The sequence below is a fragment of the Falco peregrinus genome, chromosome 1 (genome assembly GCF_023634155.1).
Source record: "Falco peregrinus isolate bFalPer1 chromosome 1, bFalPer1.pri, whole genome shotgun sequence".
Lineage (NCBI taxonomy): Eukaryota > Metazoa > Chordata > Aves > Falconiformes > Falconidae > Falco > Falco peregrinus.
Genome location: NC_073721.1, coordinates 111,448,738 through 111,469,905, shown reverse-complemented (window position 1 = coordinate 111,469,905; position 21,168 = coordinate 111,448,738). Strand labels below are relative to the sequence as shown.

The 21,168-nt window shown below is 39.3% G+C and overlaps 1 protein-coding gene across 1 annotated transcript in view; it reads right to left on the bottom strand.

Annotated features, from left to right (window-relative positions):
* MYO1E (myosin IE) overlaps positions 1-21,168 on the bottom strand; it is a 92,947-nt gene that overhangs the window by 22,736 nt on the left and 49,043 nt on the right. Inside the window, 12 exon segments of the mRNA XM_055808054.1 lie at positions 939-1,083; positions 4,856-4,954; positions 8,834-8,940; positions 9,766-9,847; positions 10,450-10,535; positions 11,300-11,467; positions 12,604-12,690; positions 13,923-14,009; positions 14,392-14,472; positions 15,494-15,690; positions 19,180-19,312; positions 20,505-20,639. Of these exon segments, the coding sequence (XP_055664029.1) occupies positions 939-1,083; positions 4,856-4,954; positions 8,834-8,940; positions 9,766-9,847; positions 10,450-10,535; positions 11,300-11,467; positions 12,604-12,690; positions 13,923-14,009; positions 14,392-14,472; positions 15,494-15,690; positions 19,180-19,312; positions 20,505-20,639 (1,407 nt within the window).

The following is a 21,168-nucleotide window of genomic DNA, read 5'->3' as shown; positions in this document are numbered from 1 at the left end:
CATGTCTCAGATGGCAGGAATGTAAAGTCTCATTATTCCTAAACAGAGAAATCCTTACCCTATTTATGGCAGAAACCGCACAATTTCTATTATGACTTGGAGAAGAGTTTTATTTTTCTCTTTAACAGGTATCTTCCCATGTGACTGGGCACAGCAGTGTCATTGCCTGAATTACTGCTGCTCTACAGAGAAAAAGAACAGTTTCTGCAAAGGAAAACGGCAGCAATAGAAGTGTTCTATTTTGATATGTAACTTCAGGTAGAGCACCAAGAAACCACCTAATGCTCAACTGCTACCAAACTAAACCCAGTTGCTTCTGATAAATAGGGAATACATGACAATGAGTAGAGCATGGTTTTTTCATTGACAACTTTAGAAAATTCTTTTCCAACAGATTTTGTGCAGTTTAGCAGCCACAGGGTAAAACCAGCCTTCTGATGCCTCCCTCATGTTCTCTTTGAGTGGGATTTCAGTCATTTGGGAGCATTGATTTACTCAATCATGCATAAGATACCCCCCTTACTATAACTGGGGGCTATTCTATTTTTATCAGGAGTTCTTGTACCAAGGAGACCCATTTTCTTGGGCCAACGGTCATAGATACGTCTTCATGCCATGAGGTGCCTTCACATGACAGATTCTCTGATGGAACGTCACTATGTGCAATGTGACACCAAAGCATTTTCATATCCTATCTCCTCTTCGTGATGTATTTGATGGTCCCTGTATTAGTGTCAAAATCACACAGGGTCCTTCTGTACTGTGCCGGTTGTAAGTGCCCAGAACCCCGGTACAGCCTCGAGGCACCTGTGACAGACCTGCCCAGCCTGACTTACACTCTTACGCCTCTCCCACCTGAGCAGGCACGCTCGGCTTCTGAGCCTTTTATCGCAGCACAACAGTTTCATACATAAAGACTCATGTTCTGCCACACTTACAGACTCAGGAGCTTTGATGAAGACTTTGGATTTCCCAAGCTGGTACTGGTCAGGATCCATGTTGACTGACTGAAGCAGGTGGAGCACGCCTTGTTTCTCTTCTCCTTTCCAGGAAGGCCAGGTTGCTTTCGTCAGAATGGCGTACCTTAACCACCAAGGAGAAGAGATTAAAACCTGACAGCAACCAGCAGCGGCAGCATTACCCCAAGGTGAGAGCTGGCAATTTCAGCAGGACTTAAAAAAAGCCCAAGTGTGGAAGATGCACAGTATTAAGATATTACTTGTTTAGCAAGACCAAACAACTGCAATGAGGACAACAGTGTCCAGGAGTCTCCCATTTCCAGGTGCTCGGTTACTATTTGGTAACTGCAGTAGTTAGTTACAGACAGTTGTGCGTGATCTCCTTAAGTCCAGGACAAGGTTAGTTACCAGCAATGACTTATGGTCCAGATTTAAGTACCTACACCCTCGGTACTCTAGGTTCGTTCCCAAGCACGTGGCCCATTTCCCACTCCAGCCTTCATCTGTCTTACAAAGGCCTCTTCTGTTTCTAAGCAAGTAGCCAGCTCATGCTCCTAACCCACCTGTCCAACAGCTGGTCTGCATTTAGCAAGGAGCTATTCCTGGCGTTATCCCAGAAAGCCTTTGGCTTGGCCCCTGGTGCAAGAGGGAAGACATAGTGATGCTGGTGCTACCCAGAAGGAACACTGGGAACCGACTAGGGAAGTGCTATAGTAACACGTCTTTGATAGGGAGAGGTGAGCAGTCTTCTGTCTCATGATATTCCCTTTAAGTGTTGAAAATTAGGTTGATGCCAGGTTGCAGCCCCACTTAAACCGTCTGCTTTTTCAGGCTTAATTTGGGCTTTTGGAACTGCCAGGCTGAATTACAAAGCTGCCTTGTTTCGCTGTTCACTGCCCACCGAGGAGCACCGATGGGCTCTAGCTGCCTCGGCATGTCCGCGGATAAGTAACTTCTCTAGCAGCAGCTACTTAGACTCCTTTGACAATGAGACTGGAGAACAGCTAAATGTGTTGTGACAAATTTCTCCCCCAAATCTATTACTGTGACAATTTTTATTAATGCCTTAAGTGTAACTGAGTTATATAAACTAAATCATGCTTATTAGTAAAACATTCAACTAATGAAAAAAGTGATAAACTATGGAGTTCAGTTTGCTGTAATTCCCAAGTTCTTGTTTCTTGAGAAGATCTAGGCAGCTCCTAATAAGATGTTCTCAAAAACACACAAGGAATTGTTAGAAAATTCCTTAAGGGAATGTTTATTCTTGTCCCATCTAAAATGTTATCCAGCCAGGAAGCAGAAACAGTGTCATGCAACTTAAATTACAAGTACCACGCAAACAGAAATAGCAAACAGTTAAAAAGGAATGTATCACAAAACCCAAACACCTCTAAATAGCAAGTATGTGAAAAGAGAAAGCTAACTTATGAATAATTCAGTAGGATTCAAAAGGGTCTACTGATGTTTTCATGTTCAAATTATTCCTAGTTAACAAATGCTCAGGTACATGATGGTGTAACAAAGTAGGTCTTATGCCATCTTAAATACAGAAGTATATTATATGTATATATATACACATATATAATCTATGTTTACAGACAATGTGTACACTTAAATATTTACGTAATTTATCAGTATTATGGGATAAATACATGCAACCTAGTAAGATGCTCTAAGTTAAAGTGACTCCCAGCTTATTTAATCAACAGCCTCTTTTGCAGGTTTATCACGTACCACCAACAGTATAGTTGTATAGGTGGGTCTAAGAGTCTGAATGTAAAGAAGCTGATGTTAATAAAGGCATGTGAAACCGCTACCACAGAATCTGACACTGCATTTCAGCATGTTACAAATTCTTTCCTACATCTTCTGAGTTATAAAGGAGGGCATGGGGAAAAACCATGCCTTAAGACCTTTTAATACAAGCAAAGCTCTCGGGTACAAAAGAAGAACAGATTTGAAATTCTCCTTTTTCATAAATTCTAACTTCATACGCTTCATTAGTGTGACAAGTCTACATGGCAGAAGAAACAGGTTATTCTATAACATGCACCAATTAAGTATTTCACAATTTTATAACGTGGCAATTCCATCATTGTGCTGTTTAGAATCAGCCCTTTCCTCTAATGTACTTGTGCATGCTTCCCCTTAAACTGGTTATATCACTATCCAAATATCTAGATTTTTCAAGCTTGTGTGATTTGATCTTACAGAGGATTTCAGCACAAGTAATAAATGTGTTCTTAAAATGCTTCTGAAAATTTCAAATCATGACTCCCCCCCCCCCCAAAAAAAAAATAAATTATAAATTCACAGTAAGCAGTTATGTCCTATGTCTAAATACGGGAGCATGGAGTTCAGCTTTCACATTGGTTATGCTTTGAAACACACAGGCCTTTTCAGTGACTGTGGCTTTTTGCATGCAAATGTAAATGTTGTACATAAAAGTCTATTCAGCCCAGAAATCTCCACTTCTATGGAGCTGCCAAGGAACGCCCAAGGAAAACAAGTGTGCGAGCATGCATTTCCTCTCCATCCCATGCCTCAGCCCCTGCTACTCACACTGACTCAGGGTGTCAGAACAGAGCTTGTTCTGGATGCTAGCGAACTGTGAATGGAAAGGTTGCAGGAAGAGTTTTACTTATAACAAAAATGTTCAATTTAACAAGACTGATTCGAAACAAACGGATGAATTCCATAAATAATGGTTTTGACTGCCTGTGAATCTCCACATATAACGTGAAGTACAGAAATCTATTCACCTGCCAGAAGGACCATGTAGCTTGCCTTTGTGCAGATTTCTAGACCTGCACAGCCCTTACAATCGGTGTGCAAGAACCGTGGAGGCTAGGTGTAATACACTGTTACTCTCAGCGATGGTTTTGTGAAGTAATCCAACCTGAAGCATATTCACGTTTACATGTCTGGGCTTGAAGATCATGAAGAAAAAGGGATTTAAAATTATTCTGTAATGAAAATCTAGTCCCTACTTTTCTGATATTTTAGGTCTCTCTGTTACTAGATGATTAGAACATTCTCTGTGTTATCGTGAAGTATTACCATTGGCTTTGTTCCGTGCCATCTGATTAATTATACTCCTTCCTTTGCAACAGCTGATTGGGTTTTGTGTTTTATATTCTCAAAGGCAACAGACTTCCAACAAAGGCTGATTTGTAATCTAATGCCCCAGTTTGGGAATTCTTTAGCTGTATGTCTCAATTTTCTGAGAAACAGAAGCTGAATGTTGTACAAATCTTGAAATTGCTCTTATTTAAGAGGATTTCATTAGCTAGTGGAGGTAGTTAATCATCTTAACAGCTGGTCCTAAGACCCTGAAAAAAGGATTGGTCTTACAGAGCTCTGGCTTTCAGTCAGTGAGCAGCTGCAGTGGTTTGAGTTGTAACCATTCCCAGCTGTCTGAACACCAGTGGAAGGATATAACAAGCTATTTAAGCTAAGGTTACTGGTCACACTGCAATGGTTGAATGGCAGGCATGTATTTCTTTACTTATCTTCTGTCATTGGGAAAGAAGAGTTGGGAGAACTGGAGCAGTAACGTTTTAAAGGCTAGCAGCTAGGCACTCAAGATTCCAGGCTCTGCAGCCCGTAACTCTTCGCATAACTCTTTTTAACTTTGAGGAACCCTCTCACAGCACTACAAAAAGAACTGAGATCTTAGGCAGGTTTAAAGAAAAATGAAAAGACTTTCAAAGACACAAAAGGCAGCCTTTAAGACACTTCCAAATTTCTGTGTAATCTAGATCGTGAGCAAGGTAAATGAGGAAAAAGGAAAGGGTAAGTGGGAAATTGGAAGCTTTCAAAACTTGCAACTTCTTGTTTTCCTCATCATCATATCAACAATTATATTGTAATACTTCTGAGTATTACCTTACCTCTGCAAAAACTTCTTGAAAACCCGCCTGTAGGCATAGCCAGCTCTTCTTACTCGAATATTTTCTTTCAGACCTAAGTATTCCACTTGATGTTTTACCCTGTGGACAAAAACAATGCAAGATTTACAATCCACTTTATTTGCATATTTGTGGAATGAGGTATTCTGAAAAGTCCGTATCACATTTAAAGAGTGTTGATTTCTCAAATTCATGCACAGGTACATGAATTTGTTCTTGTACATTGCCATGCACGCTGCACGGTAGGAAAAATTATCAAGGAAGGCAGACGACATTACTGAAACGTGCAACAAGTTTACCTTAACATTTTTTCCTAGTTTCATGTTTCCTAACTAATTTATGTATAAATTTCTTAACTAATATTGTTGCCCATAAAAGGCCAAGGAACTATCACCTACACAATTACACAGCTGGTATCCAAGGGAGTAGGAAATAGTTTCATGTTCTTTCATTGTCGGTTTCACGCGTTTTACCTCGCTCAAACATCGGCAGTAGCACACAGTAGTGCTGCTTTGGTTGTTCTGGAGAATGGACCCCATCTGATGGCTGGGAAAAGCCCCACGTGCCAACCTTTCATTACACAAAGGGTCAGAAAGCAGAAAGCCAGGCCGGTACATTTACGAAAAGCTAGCATTCCTCCCCGTTCCAGCACGCTGCAAAGGAAGGGCTTGAGGACAGGCACATGCCTGGCTGGAGCATGCCTGCTAAGCTCCTCGTGGTGTGCTTTGGTTACAAACTAAAACTGAGCTGGTACCAGTCCCACAAAGTGTTAATGGCAGTGGAGGGACTCTGCTGCCCTTGGGAACTGAAACAACATCATCCCAACACCACTGCAGTTCCCTCACCAAAATGCCTTTATTTAAGGTTCTCAACAGGGAGCAAGTATGTCCCCCCCTGAATCTCAAAGAAGAAAAACAGCAAAAGAAAAAAAAAGCTTCCTTTTGGTGCCTTTTCCTCCTTCTGGAGCTGCGGTACCTTATTTAACGTTCCTTCTTACATGTCCTGTTAGTCTCCTATTTAACGCTTGGCGAATTGAAGAATTTCAGTTAGCTTCCTTAATGCACGACTCCTGCAATTTTCCTTTGCATTTCCTTAATTTCCTCATCTAAGTCATGTGGCTGGAAGAGGCAATTTCAGTTTTTAACTCTGCAATGTGGTGTCAAGGGGCTTCTGTTGCTGTTCTTTTATAGGGCAAATTATAGAAGCTTTAGCTTTCAGTCAAATATAAAAGTTGTTGAGATTTTAGTCCTGCACGTTTAACAAACAGTATATAAAAGAGTGTTTCTTTACATATAATCAAAAAAGTGCACCTGTAAGGAGCCATTTTGTTTTGTTTGGCTTACTATTTCTCTGATTTCACAGAAGAATTTTGAAAAACTGTTAATTCAATGTTATTTTTCTAGCTATTTTGAAATGTTAAATTTCAATACGAAGTGTACTGCCCATTGATTTTGGGTTTTTGCTTGAGACATTCTTTTCACATGACTCATAGTATAAAGGGAAAAAACTTTTGAAATCCCATGCTACAAATGACAAAAGCCCTTCAGTTATTTCCTTTTTTTAAAGAACACTTATGAGAAGTATTTTGCTAAATGATGAGGAATACTGCCCTTTTAGCTTATAATAAAGAATACTGCACATCTTCATCTTGCTGTGTTCAAGGGAAAAAGTATAGTTTGTACCCACTCCAAAAATTCTGGTACAGTAGAAAGCTGGTGGACAAAAATACATTTTCCTGTTTATAGCTTTTCCTCCTGTTCACATCTGGAATAATGCACTGCAGCAACAGTATTACTCCCATTTTCTTACTGTCGTGCCAGTATTAGTGTCCAGCAACAGAAAATTTGAGACATTTTTCTGTTTTTTTCCTTTTCTTTCTGAGAAAAGGCACACTGAAAATCTCCCTCCAGGCATCAACCTCAAGCAGGTCAGGGTCTGGGAATTCAGCTAATGCAGCAATTTTGAATACAAGGCCAAGTGGCTGTGCCAGGACCTAAACAAAAACACATTTCAAGAACACCCTAATTTTTGGAATAACTAAGGTATTATACAAGGTTTAGATATTACATAAGGTCTATGTTTTAATGCTAAATACTCTGGAATTATTCAACAGCAGTACAAAGCTGGAGTGACATGGCTTCTGCGAGCATGAAGAAAGACAGGCTTTGTGAAGATTTTTTTTCCTTTTTCAGGAACACTTTCACCATCTAGTAACACTAGATACGTAAGCAAATTAGATATACTATGGCAGCATGTGTATGATACAGCATTATGTGACCACAGAAGAAAACAAAAAAACCCCTAAACCAACATCCAGCAGAATATCACATGAAATCACTTATGTTTTGTATTTTCCTCAACACAGAACTTCCTCACAGTAAAATTATGAAACAACGTAATTAATCTTCAGTTTCAGTTGTCATATGCACATAAATTTCTTTTCCCCAGACATGTCACTAACTGCTACAGCGTTATGTATCCCATGTGAGATCCCGATATAATATATGGGAAATCACAGGATGAAATGGGAGAGAATGTTAGGAATTTTAAACAGGGATGAAGGATTACCATTGTAAGAACTCCCTCCACTTGTGCCTGAGTTCGATAGTATACAATGCTTTGTAATTCATGTGGCAAATGCAGCAGCTACTGATAACAAGCATCACCTTCACTATGGGAACACAAGAAGAAATCGTGCCCATTTTTGCTCCAAAAGGGGTTTCCTGGAAGCTGGCCTTTTCTCAGGACTGGGTTTTTGTTTGCATGTTTCACTGGTTTCCTAGCAACACCCTCCACAATAACAGGCCTCTTTCCCAATATGTAAATGATCGATTTTTAAAGCCCCTCAACTTACAGTCGCAAGTTTTAGCCATACTTTTTCTAGGACTGCTGACTTTCCTCCTTTGGTCCCCAGTGCCAGAGGAAAATCAAGCGTGGCGCAGTAGGGTTTTCAGGGGTGAAAAAGCTAGAGAAAGGGGGTCTGCCTTTACTGAAGGACACTTTCAAGGGCAGCCCCAACTGTGGTTGCAGTAAGTTCTCTACACCCGCACGTGAGTGCACCCACCGGCATGCCAAATGGCAGGAAGGGAGTCCTGCCCGGGTGCTAGTGCCATCAAGAATGCTTTTTATCACACTTGGCAAGTTGTTTCACTAGGACAAAAAACTAAAAAAAAAAAAAAAAGTTGCTTTATCAGCACTTTTACCAATACCAAAAGTATTTGGTATATAGTAATAAATGTTACCTATTATTAAGACCTCACATAGTATACACACCATACTGATCCCCTACCTCCATGCAAAAATAAAATAAAAAAAAAAAAAAAAAAAGATTATCTTTTTTCAGATACTAGGAAGATGCTATAAAGCATTGCATGGTTAAAGATGCCTTAAACCACAGGTGATAAACCAAACTGATGACTCAGACATCTTTTTAATGTCCATCTAACCACCTGATATGATATTCTAATGACTTCTCTTTAAAGAGCCGGCTAATGAAAGTTAAAAGTCAAGAAGTAAAAAAGGAACCTTCTATATTCTTGGCTAGAGAGACTTCTGGTAAGTTTGATGCATAAAAGCAGATACAGACATCCTGCTGGCTTTTTAGCTACCCAATAGAAGCTGTTATCAGAAGCACCAGTCAGAACTGATGTATAATGTATTTGGTGTGCAAATTCTATGTGGAAAACTGAGTAATATACCAATTGTGTTGTTACGCAGATGTTGATTATTCTTAACTGATGGGAGAAAAGCTAAGAACTGCACATACGAACTGCTGATTTAGACCAAGTGACCACAGCTTATCTTCAAAGTTCAGGAGAGGCCATGCCACATTTCGTTCCTGAAGGTTTTAGAGTATCTGGTTCTGTTTGTCTGTTGGTTGTACGATTACAAATTACAAATTTGTGCGGCTTTTTTTGCCTATTAGCACCGTTTCTCATCACATGCTCTGCTTATCCATACCTGCTCTCCTCCCAGTCTCGAGACTTCTTTGTTTCATTTGGTTTGATGCAGCGGATGTAATGGGGCGTACACTTCATCAGGGTGCCAACAAGGTCATTTGCTTGTTTCTGTAAAATTGAGGGAAAACAACAGGATCTGAACTGAACAGGGAAACCGGTGAGAGAACTCTAAAAATTACCAACCATCTGCTGCTGATTCAGTTGACTGGATCCAGTTGACTTTGGTCTTTCTCCAGAACAACCAAAGTGTCTTGGGATAATATGCACCTCATGAAAAATTTATAAGTAAACAGAAGGCACCACTACCTCCAGCTATTTAATGTATTTAAACTATTATATAAGAACACGGAGTGACAAAGGAATGCATCAGGTGAACTTGACTACCAGGGTGAAATGTGGGGAAAGAGCTTGGTAAAATATCAATCTGCAAAGTCTGCAAGTGTGTCATCTAAGCGTATATTTTACAACCAGTCTTGGAAAAGATGCTCGCCTTCTAACACTTGCTGCCTTGTTCAGCTCGCATTATGGTCAGTAGAAAGACTTCTGCTGACTTCAGTGGCTGTTGGATCAGGCCCCGCTGCATTTCTGCGCTACAAAGAGACCAGTTATCTGTAGTTAATTGTAGGACATCAAGTGGTTGAGTGAAGGGACTCATTCATTATGCACACGCAAGTACTATTACCGCTACCATCAATTGCTCATTTGGAAAATTCACTGCAGCAGAATGCAGCTGAACAAAACATTTAATGAGCAGCGATGCTGGGCAAGACGTGATTCTAACAGCTGAATGCATCACTTTGCAATCAAGAGCCTCCTGATATCTATCTTTAAAAATGTCTGGACAGTAAAAACCAGCAAAGACTACTTTTCTTTTTTAGGTATCCAAACACACACACATATATGCACATACTAACACAGCAAAACTAGACATACTTTGATTTTACTGCCCGCAGTGGTAGGACGGCCCTTCTTGTCCACTTGAAGATTCTCAGGAAACAGAGCCTTTATAAAAGGCCTAGGAAAGAGTTAATAAAATAGTGTTGACATAGAGAGACAGTTCAATGCAGGAGTGTCAAGGAACATGCTGTAAAAGTTGATAGTTGAACAGAATATAAATAGCTATTTCTATTAATCTGGAGTTATATCAAATCTATTTTAAGATTAGTATTTTCCATGAGCTTCATTTCTCACAGAGCTCCCTTGCTATTTTAGTGAGCCTCGGAAGACGTGATACCTGATTTCTATAGACTCGAATAATGCAATTCTTAAAAAGTAAGCGTCAATTAATTAAAATACATAACAAACAGAAAAAAGTTACTTTGTACATTAAACAAGTGCCTGCTTTGAGAGAATGCTGACTCACTGATGGCCTTGTTCGAGGCCAAACAAACGGTGGCCGTTATACCGTTTGATCCTGACACTGCAGTACCTTACTTATTCAGATTTGCAGAAAATGAAGGTCAATACAATGGAAGTGATACAGTTCCACTGCAGTGATGTTTTATTTCCACTTTTACACAAGTAAGTTCACAAGTTGCAAAGCAGAGAAGCCAGGCCCTCTGCATCCATCTGAACTAACGCGTTATTCCTAGCTTTAAGCAAGTTTTGCTTACGTACAAATCACTGCTCTGCATGAGTTCAATCAAGTCCATGAAAAGAACATCCCGATTTCTCTCGCAGAATCCATCCATATCATAAGATACCTGGGCCAAGGTGGAAATTGATTGTTTGTGGTAAGTTGAGAACCCAATTATTAAAGAAAATTTAAATTCTGTCCCCATCAGTAGCTGTTCTGAACTTTTTGCTTAGTCTGGTATAACTTCAAGATACTATGCCAATCACTAAATCCTTGCATATATTAGTTAACTCTTTCAAAACAAACATAAAGGAATTTCATCCATATACTTAAATTCAGTGAAAAAGACTGTTATGGAGCTAGTGAATCGAATATGACACAAATGAATTTAATACTGAAGTTCATTGAAGAAAATTTTTTGCATAGTGAGAGTATATACTGTTATTAACTACAACTGCAGGAAATCATGAATAGCCTAAGAAAAATACCCAAAGAAGATAGAACTGTATGTTATATTCCCAGTTTTATTGGTACATCATCACCTAAGCATCATCTTTATGTCTGAATTCTTTACATTTACTGCTACTGTAACCAACAATTAAGATTATAATTAATAAAACACTAGAGGCATTTATTTATTTATTACATTTACTCTTAAGTTCTGGTTAGCATGTTTGATCGCCACAAGGCCTTGACTCCGCTCTCCCAAGTAAGGGTACATATGTTGGGGCATGTTTGTTCCAAGCTCCCTACGCTGTGGGAGGAGGACACTGTCTCCTGAGATAATCTGGCTATTTAAAAACCAGAATAGCCACCTACAGGGCTCCCCCCGCCTACTGTTCTTTTTCTTTATAAATACACTATGCAGAATTCAGCGACGACTTCCATTACCTTCCCAGCATAATGATGAATGATAAATCCCTGGTTCCAGCTGTTGAAATGTTCATGAGTCCCAATCTGCATCTGGAGTTTCTGAAGCAGTGTTTGGTCAGCTCCTTCTCCCACCGCATGCATTGTGGCACACACATCATCTAAAATGCTCATAATCCCGGGGGGATTCTAATGCATTGGAGAAGAATAACAAAAAGAGCAAAAGTGAGGGGGAAAAAATGATGCCAGTTTTTCCCCCTCAACAGAAAATTATCTTTGCAACAAAAACACTAGAGCAAAGTCACTGCAGGAGGAATTCCCCCCAGTCAGCAGAGTTCACAGTAGAGATTAATTTGTACACAAGCATGCAAATAATTTAAGGAGAGATGGCACTTTGTAACGGTAATGACAGTGGGAAATGATGGGGAAAACACTGCTGTTTTAAAAAACCAAAAACTAAAACCCCGAAGCGCCCAACCTTTCAGTTCTTGATTCCTTCACAAGGCAATCTTCTTTCCCGTTCCACCAAAAGATAAGCCTTGTCTGAGGTAAGTATTTAAAACTCACATGCTGTATTTTGTCAAACTCCGAGCTAAATATTTAAGATTGTGACAGAAATCCTGTCCTCTTCCTCGTTATCCTGATACAGATGGGAGATGGGCAAAATCTGACGCACATTCAAGCACAAGTCACTATAGTACTTGAACTACTGTTAAAATTATCTGGCCTACTTGAGGACAAAGAATTAGCTGAAAAACAACCTATTTGTGTCCTAAAGGACAACTCAACATTTGTTGTCACCCCACATCAGAACATACTTTAAAAGGCAGAATGTTCTGTGGAGCAAAGACACACCGTTTCTTTTCTCTACAACACTTTCTAATACTTCCTCTTCACTTGTTTCTGCTTAATTTGGTGACAGTACCTCAAAGAAAGCTGGTATTGTAGCTTCCCCAAACTGGAAAACATCTCCCAAGGACACAGAAAGCCTTATCTGATGTACAGTAGAATATGTCATGTTCATGATAAATTTAGGTGGATAAAATTTTAATTTCCATCATTCTATTCTTTAGTCACGCATCAATCATGCTATCTTACGGTTCTCTTTTTGGTCGATATCGTGGATAACATGTATCTTAGATGACATATCTTAGAGCTCTTCTAAGACATCTTATGTAAGATTTATATATAGGTTTAGTATGACTCAGTAACTGAACAACAGTATTTGCATTTTCCTGTGAATGTTCTTGACAGCAAAGCAGTTGACCAAATATTTTAGATAAAAACCTTCTTGTTTTTCCCATCTGTTTGTTCTAAATACTTACCACTTTGTTCTCTATAAGGTCACAGACTATTTTGTTGTTAAAGTAATCTATTGGTGTCCATCTAATTCCTTCTTGCACGTATTCCTCCTGTTAAGTAAAAAGAAAGGTGCAAATATTCCTTTGCACTGTGAACGTAGCACTAGATTTACAAATGGGTATGTGCACACAAGCTCTGCACTGCTCGTGTTTGGGAAGTGTATGGGGGGAGGTGGGAGAAATGACCCCAATCATCAGTAAATCCAGCTCTCTACACCTGAGAGATTAATCTGGATCCCTCTTTGCTCTCCCCACATTCTTTTGGCATTCAGAGCCCTTGAGTAGTTAGTGAGAAGAGCAGGAATATTTCATCAGTACATTTATTGTCAAAGCACTTTGCAATGTAACGAACTGACATTTACAGTCTCTCAGCAGTGCGCCTCAGCTTCTGTACCCTCATGTATTTTAAAAATTGTGACAGGCATAACAAGGCTCAGAACCCCAAAACCACACATTTAGAAATGGACTTGAAACAGAGACGCAGCTCCACTTTCCATTTCTGCATGCAATTACTGGAACCATAAAGGTATCTAGGGACTGACTGGGGGGAGAAAACCATACTAAAATTTGATTACATTGACCACTCAGTCGCATACGTAGGAGTTCAGCTAGACACTTAGCAGGTCATTTGTGTGCAATGATCAGTTACTTTTATACAAAGGCAATGGTGTATGTGCATTCTTGAAAATGTTGTCATAAAGTTGGTGCCAGGGCTGAGCTCATCCCGCACACAATGCTGCTGGCTCAGCTGCACGCTGTCTGCCCTCCCCTGCAGAAGCTCACATTCATCTAAAGTGAGATTCTGCAGTAAGACTGTGAGCAGAGCGCTGCAAATACCTTCAGAAGTATTCCTGCATTTGTCTCAGTAATCTATTTCATTCATCTATATATTTTTTTTTAAAAAGGGGGGCGGGGGGGTGGAGGAAATGAAGGAAAGTATTCCCATTTCACTGTGTGTCATGTCCAAAGAAAGCAGAGGGATGGAACCAAGCTGCAGTTTTCCATTTCTGCCAGTGAGTCAGAACATGCAGGATGTCTGGGCAGAATCATATGACTGCATTAGCACACCGTATCGTGGACTCACTCTGTACCGCCCTATTACAGAATAAATGCAGCTGATGCGGTCTACATTTTTAGGGTTAGCCAACAACAAAGGTGGGTTATTTTCTTTGTCTTCCCTAACAAGGAAAATTTTATTGTTAGCAGATGATGAAACCTCAAGTTCTTCCACCCATTGAAAAAGCAATAGCTCACTTACAAATTCATAATAAATGTCTGGTTACCTGTTCTGCCTTCAGAGTCAGTTCAATAAAAATCTGCTGTAGTTTTTCATTAACAAAGTTGATGCAGAACTGTTCAAAACCATTTTTCTATAGAAAAGGAAACAATTTAAAAATTAGTCTTGTGCTTTATATACAGTAATTCTTTGTTCTTATGCTGGCAATAGCCTTCAAAGAAACGCTGTCAATGATGGATGGGTTGCTGACTTTACAGTCATTCTGTGTAATCTCGGATCCTTCTTTTAAGGTCAATGACCTAGTTTCTTTGAAGTTTCTTCAATACTTTGTGTTTATTTAGCAAGACATTACCAGTGAGAACTCAGTGTCCAGGAGGCTGGGTTGGGGTTTTTTTGCTTTTATTCTGGCCACAGGATTACTTTTTTTTTACCCTGTTTTAAATTTTTTCCCCTCTAAACAACAAGAAACTCTCCCAGGTTAGATCAGCTCAATCCCAAGTATTGCATTGCCTTACCTGGAATATTTCAAAGCCATAAATGTCAAGGACACCAATGTTATATTCTTCATGGTCCTTCTCCATAGCCTTATTAATAGACTAACAAAACAGAAACAAAACATAAAACAAAGTACAGTCTATAATATTTAAAAGATATATATATCTCCTTAAATGCTTACATAGAAATAATGGGTTTCTTCAAAGAAAACATATTTGAATGGAACACAAATATATGTAATAGGGTATTTTACTTTCACTTTAATAAAGTGTTATTAACAGCTAGGAAATGAACAGTACACTATCCTGCTTTCCAGGTCAGTGAGCCTTTGGATCTACCATTTGTAAAAGTCTTTCCCCTTTGGTGTAACTGCCTCAGCGAAAGAAAAAGAGCCAACAAAAAAAGCCCCCAGCCTTCAGCCTGATACTTGATGCATTTTGCAGATGGTACCGTGAATCTTTTCACCTGTTTCTGTATAACTCCGCTTTGCAGTGTCAGTGCTGGCACAGGCACTGATGAGGAGACTTCCAAGACACTAGCAGCGCCACCGCAGAGGGGACTTCTGTGTCACCTACCCAGCACCCCTGGCCAGAGGTAAGGTTTCTACCCCCCCAGCCCAGCCTAGGGTCTCATTTACTTTAGCACGGAGAATGGAGTTTTACCATTTGCTCAAATGCCACAACATCGGCATGCTGAAGTGGTTCTTTGCAGGAGGGGGAGCCGGGGGTAAGAAAGCGGGGGACCATAACCCACTAATTCTGCTCATCTGAAAAAGTACAACTGCGTAAGAGAACGTAAGATTCAGAGGTGTATGGATGCTGCCAGGAAGGAGATGTCAAAGCATCATATGGGATAGTTGTTGCAGGAGACTGAGCAAATGCAGGGCTGAAAGCACAGCTCATTTGCTTCAAATGAAGTGTAGCATTTGTCGTATAATCAGTGCCTCGTATTTAATATCTGTGGTCATGCTCCCACTGCACTGCTCAATGCTGCTGCTAAGGTTTAGGCAAAGAAACGTACTGGGTGAAAGAAATGATGGACAAGAAAAGCACCGCAAAGAACATTCCTAGCGTACTTGTACTTGTTTTGATACTTCAGTAGAATCCAGTAAATCAAACTTACGTCCACCAAGTAATCAAAAACACGGGAATGAAGGGCCTTGGCGAGTGCATCCCTGGTGTAGCAGGCTTGTTCCACGTTTAGCGTTACATTAATGGACTCAGATTTGCCTCCCCACTTGCTGTCCATCTGTCTGCTGGTCAGTTTTTCCTTTAGGCGGTCCTGATTAATTCCCAGGAGAAAAGCAGGGAAAGCCAAAACTGCAAGAAAGATCAGGGTGATGGGATTATGACTTACAAACTAAACCAATACAGAATTAAGGGGAAGAAAGAAAAAAAAAAAAAAAAGCTGTATCTCTAATAACAATCAGCACTAACAAATCTCATGGGGCATGCAGCTTAAAAAGAAAAAGAGGGATTGATGTCTTTGAAATTTCTCTAAGCTCCCCAAGGACATTTTCAAATCTTTGCTTACATAAATTTCAATTAAGATAAACCACCCTGAAGTAAAATAGCCAACTATTTCTGTACCTTCAGTCCTTCAAACATGTCAGCTAGCTTAGGTCACAGTTTTGAACTATGTAGTTCAAACAAATCACTCTTGGAGGAGATGGAAATAAAACAGAGAGCTCACACATTAAATAGAACTGACAGCACTGAAAATCCTTTGCAAAAGCACAAAACGTTTAAAATATAATAAAGAACATGCTATCTCCTTCCTAATATCTTTCCCTTTCTTCTAAGTTCAGATATTGCAAAAAGTTTTCAATTACCTTGCCATTTAATTTGTTTTGGTTTTTTAATCCCTTATTCTGGAAGTACTTTGCAAATTCTGGTTTCCCTTGTTTAAAAGTAAAGCAGAAAAATGCATCTGTGCAATAAGCAGCTACAAGTCTAGTATTTTTTGCATTCTCAGCACATGGCGCAGATGTTAGCTGCAGGTGTCACACACCTTAAGGAACGGAAAAAAGAAACTGCTTGAAAGCATGTGGAAACAGCCCCCAAGGGCAACTCTTGGGGCTGGTATTGCACCTCTGCTAGATCACATAATCCTGACAGTGTTTCTTCCATGTTCCATTCCTTTCAGATCTACTTTACTGGCGTGGGGAGGATGTAAACCAATCTCCAAGGCAGCAGCCACTTGTGCTTTACACATCTGTAACATCACAGCATGATTTCGCTAAACCCTTCAGTACATTAATCCAATTTATTTTTTTTTAAACTGCAAATAACCACCAGCTTTCTGAAATCTGACGCAGTACCATCAGGAAGCTGATTAAATTTACCCTAGCATACTAGGAGCCACACAACTAACCAAAGCTGAGTCAATGGCAACGTTTCTGGTAAATCACTGGGAAGAACAGCACACAAAAAGGTCAAACATCATATGCTTTAAAATGGAAAAGAATGTAGGTAATTATAGACCAAATATGCTCACATATACTGTAAAGATGCCAGAATAAGTGTTTAGTCAGTAGTACTGTAAGAATTTATGAAGATAGTATAATGGTAAGAACCATGTATAGCTCAAAAACTCCTCAGTGCGAATGATTTACTGCAAACAGCTGGATATGACTTGATACAACTTCACATTTTTAAGATGCATGATCATTTTCCCTAGTTAGGGACCATGAAGTTACCATCTATAAAGCAGAACACACACGTTAATTGAGAAATCGAAAAAAGCTGATCCTCAAAGAGTAATCAGTAATGTTGAGTGTAACAGTTTTAAATACAATCTGTGAAGAAAAGCTGAAAAAGACTAGGTTCACCTCATCAGTTTTCAGCAAGTGTAGAACAAATCTTCCAATACAACGCAAGAGTAAAAGAGGCATGGTTTAAATTGTTTTCTGCATCCAGGAAAGAACAAGTAGTTTGGCATGATTTGCAACATGGAAGATTTAGAATAAATAATGAGAACTTTTTTCAACTACTAATATAATCAAGCACTGTAACAGATAGTAGCCACTGACAGTTTTGAAGAAGTGTTTGTCTAAATGTCTGTCAAGAATGGTCTGTACAGATTTGATTCTGACTCAGAGTAAGAGACTAGAGCTTCTGGTGTCCTGAAGAATGGCCCTTGCCTGTTTTTCTGCAATTTGCTATATAATAACAAGAACACTACTGACCAAATTCTTAAACTTTTCATTACTTCAGACTTACACAAAGTATGACTATCATTGCCAGTCTTGGTCTTTCATTGTGTTTTATCTTTCGTGGCTATCCAGGCTGTAAATGCTGTACTGTTTAGCTGGCTAGGGCAAACAGTAAACCAGGGGGAGGATTAATGAAAAGAGAAACAAACCCAACTTTCAACTTCATAATGCAGAAATTGTACTGGACGCTGCTATTTCTTCTCTGGCTTCTTTAAAATGCAGTATGTTTATAAGTTCTATATTCATTCTATCTGCTGGTTTTTTCAATGTATTATTCACGCACAACGTCTATATTTATATCCCACTGACCACAGAAATATGGTGTACATGGCTCATCATAGAGATGCATTCACATTTACCAACTTATTTTCAACTCATGTCTTTTCAGTTCGTTACTCTTTGATGTAAAGCACTCTGTAGCTACCATGTCTGGCTATTAAATGTCTTCATTTCATTGGAAGATGTAATACTACGATTTAAATGGAAGCACAGTAGATCTTTTGGAATTATAAGGCATATACAAAAATCCTATACTCTTCTTTGTACGTATAAAATGCCACAAAATGTTTTTCCTTGGGTTCACTTACTATTCTTTCAAATTAAGGTTAAAAATTAGTAATTTTTATTTCCCCATGTCTTAAAACAAATAGGAGAGTACTAATACAGGTGAGTGGGAAGTTGACTGCACACGAGACTTCGTATTTAACTTATCTAAAACTGAACAAATGTAGTTTTCCTAAACATAAGGACTATTTTGAAATAAGGGTTAAGAGAACAGACAGATATGTATAAGCTACTACATAGGCTGTGCTTATCTACTCTGTCCTTAAACTGTCAAGGCAGCATAAAATCAACAGCAAGGTATAAAGCGTGACAAAAATGTTTAAAACTCAAGATCCATTAAGCTTTTAAACAACTTGTTGATGTGGGCCTAGCTGATACAAAACAGCAACAAGAGGTGAAAGATGCAAGGACGGTGTATTGTGGATAAGGAAATAAATAATAACACAGTAAATGTAGCTAATAATGAGGTACAGGTTGTGAAATTTGAGACAGGGAACATAACTGTAGTAGGTAAATTCTGCTTTTCAATTCCACTCTGAGTTTCTGTTTTCAAGGCACCTCTTCTGGATGCATGTATGTATACGTATACATATATATATGTGCATGCCTGAGTGCTGTGTACCTGAGACTGGGGGTACTCCACACGCTGGGAGCTGCTTTCACATGACAGTGAGGTCAGACAACCCACATAAGAAACAGGCGTTTTTCTGAACACGTGCTGATGCACTGAAAGGAGCAGAGTTCAAGTTTGCTTGAAAGCATTTCTCACCATTTCTGTAATTTCATACTCAAAGGCCAGAAAAGGATTTCTTAAATTCAAAATGCAAAACTGCACTCCTGTTCAGTCAGTGGCATTGTACAAGGCAAAACAGGGCTGTCGGTACCATTGCTTTTGGAAGAGAATCTCGATTAGCAGTCTCGCGTTATAAGAAGTGACAGACTGTGGACAAGCAGCTTGAGATTGCCCTTCACCTTATGCCACCTGGGCCTCAGCCCGCTGCTACTGCTCTAAGTTTCCAGAGGTACTTACACTCCTCGCTCTCCACTCCCGCATAGTTGCCAACCTCTTTGAAGCTGATGTTTCCCAAATGCAGTATTCCTGCCACTATCTGCAGCACCAGTGCCTGTTCCTCTGCAAAGATCCCAATCACACTCATTGCATGCTGGGGAAAAGAAAAAACCAAAATGACTCGAAGAACCTGTTCGGTGACTCTTGTCATAAAGTCCTTTTAAAATTCTGATGTTAAAAAATCAAGTTTTTCAAAACAGTTCAAACGCCTAAGGTAGGTAAATTTCATTACAGCCTGCACTGAAGTTTCAAAAGGTACCAGATGTCCTACTGCAGCATGTTTTTACATACAGAAGTATCTACACCATTTAGAAGATCTGTTAGCAAAATAAATTCTGGAAAATGAAAGTTACTAAAAAAACAAGCACCTGCTCTTAAGTGTCACAAGTAGTTTCATTGCAAAATGGGAAACAATGAACTTAAGAGACAATGACTTTATTCCTTCTGTAGTTTATCCACTCAGACTAAGAACTGTGAAGCTGTATTCAATGATTCTGAAAAGCAGCACAGTCTGTCTGGCTTAAACTGTGAATTTCAGCCACTTACTAGAAAATAATCCAAAACAACATTGGGTTTTGGAGTCTAGAGCACATGGTAACTTATAGAATGTCTGCTCAACTGTTTTCCTAAAATATCAGATTAGCTAGAATACAACAGTAATTATTTAATTTTTAATATTTTTTTAGGCCTTTAAATGTGCTACGTATATAAATAAGGAGATGTGTTAATATGCTTATTTTAAATATTACATTTCTAATAACAGGAGACCAGAAAGTTGACATGACTTAAAGGTCACACAATGAATTGGCAACAGCACTGGATAAAGCGCTCTACAATCCATGATTCTCAGTCCCTTTCTCCAGCCTTTCAGTTGCACTGTTTCAAATATGCACAGGAGATCAGTCACTGCTGAGAATTCAGCTAAAACAGGGCACACTTTTATATTTTCCTCTAATGGAAGTTCCTCACTGTGCTTGCATTTTCACATTTTTCCTACTGCAGATTTTCTGCACTCAATTAAATTTCATTAAATTTGCACCGTTCTGAAAAAAGAAAAAACAGAAAACAAAACTCCTTTCTAGAAAAGTATCTTGCCAGGATTCTTAGGCTGCAGCATAGGACCGCTTCAGTGTAACATACCCCCTCCTTAGGGTAAAATACCATTAAAATAAGTTATATCTGCATTAGTTTCTCATCCCCATATTAATACATCAATGTCTTTGCTACAAATGGGCAATGACATAAAGATAAATCCACCACTGTGCAAATCAGAGTAAAAAACTCACCAGTGTTTCTTGGAAATCTGATTTGTCATTGATGTCATCAACTTTGTAGGACCCAGAGAGACTCAGGTAGTAATAGTAGTCCATACTGGTAATGCCAAGACTGCTTTTTTGTTCCAAGGAGGCCCCTTCAATTAGCTGCAGAATAAAAATCCCCAAATTAGGCATCATACAAAGATCTTCAGCAGAGATGAAGCAGTTCAGAAACTGACTGAGCCTGAAGTTACTGGGAGAGGTATGGCTGTATATAGCACCGTGCCAGGTACGTGTCCTTCCTGTGTTCTGGGAATTGTTTAACCCAAAAGACCAGATTCCCATTCCCAGGCGTGTTTCAATTCTAACTTCTACATCTAATAAAAAGCAAAGACAGTGCTTTGAACGCCTTTCGTTATCTTTACCTCATAATGATAAGGCAAAGTGGGTTCTCTGTTCTGCAATATATTTATTAAATCCTCAGGAACATGTTTTCTGTGCCTACTGAAAGGCAGGGAGAGCTGAAAGAACATACAAAGAATGCAGTACTTGTAGCCTTAATTGTGAGGCCAAGCATCCTTTATGCCCTCCATGGCATATATTAAGCAAGTTTTGCACTGCTCCAATACTATGTTATTTGATGCATGGCTCAAGTCGCCCCTCTTTACATCATCTAGGCCAACAAGGCCAAGAA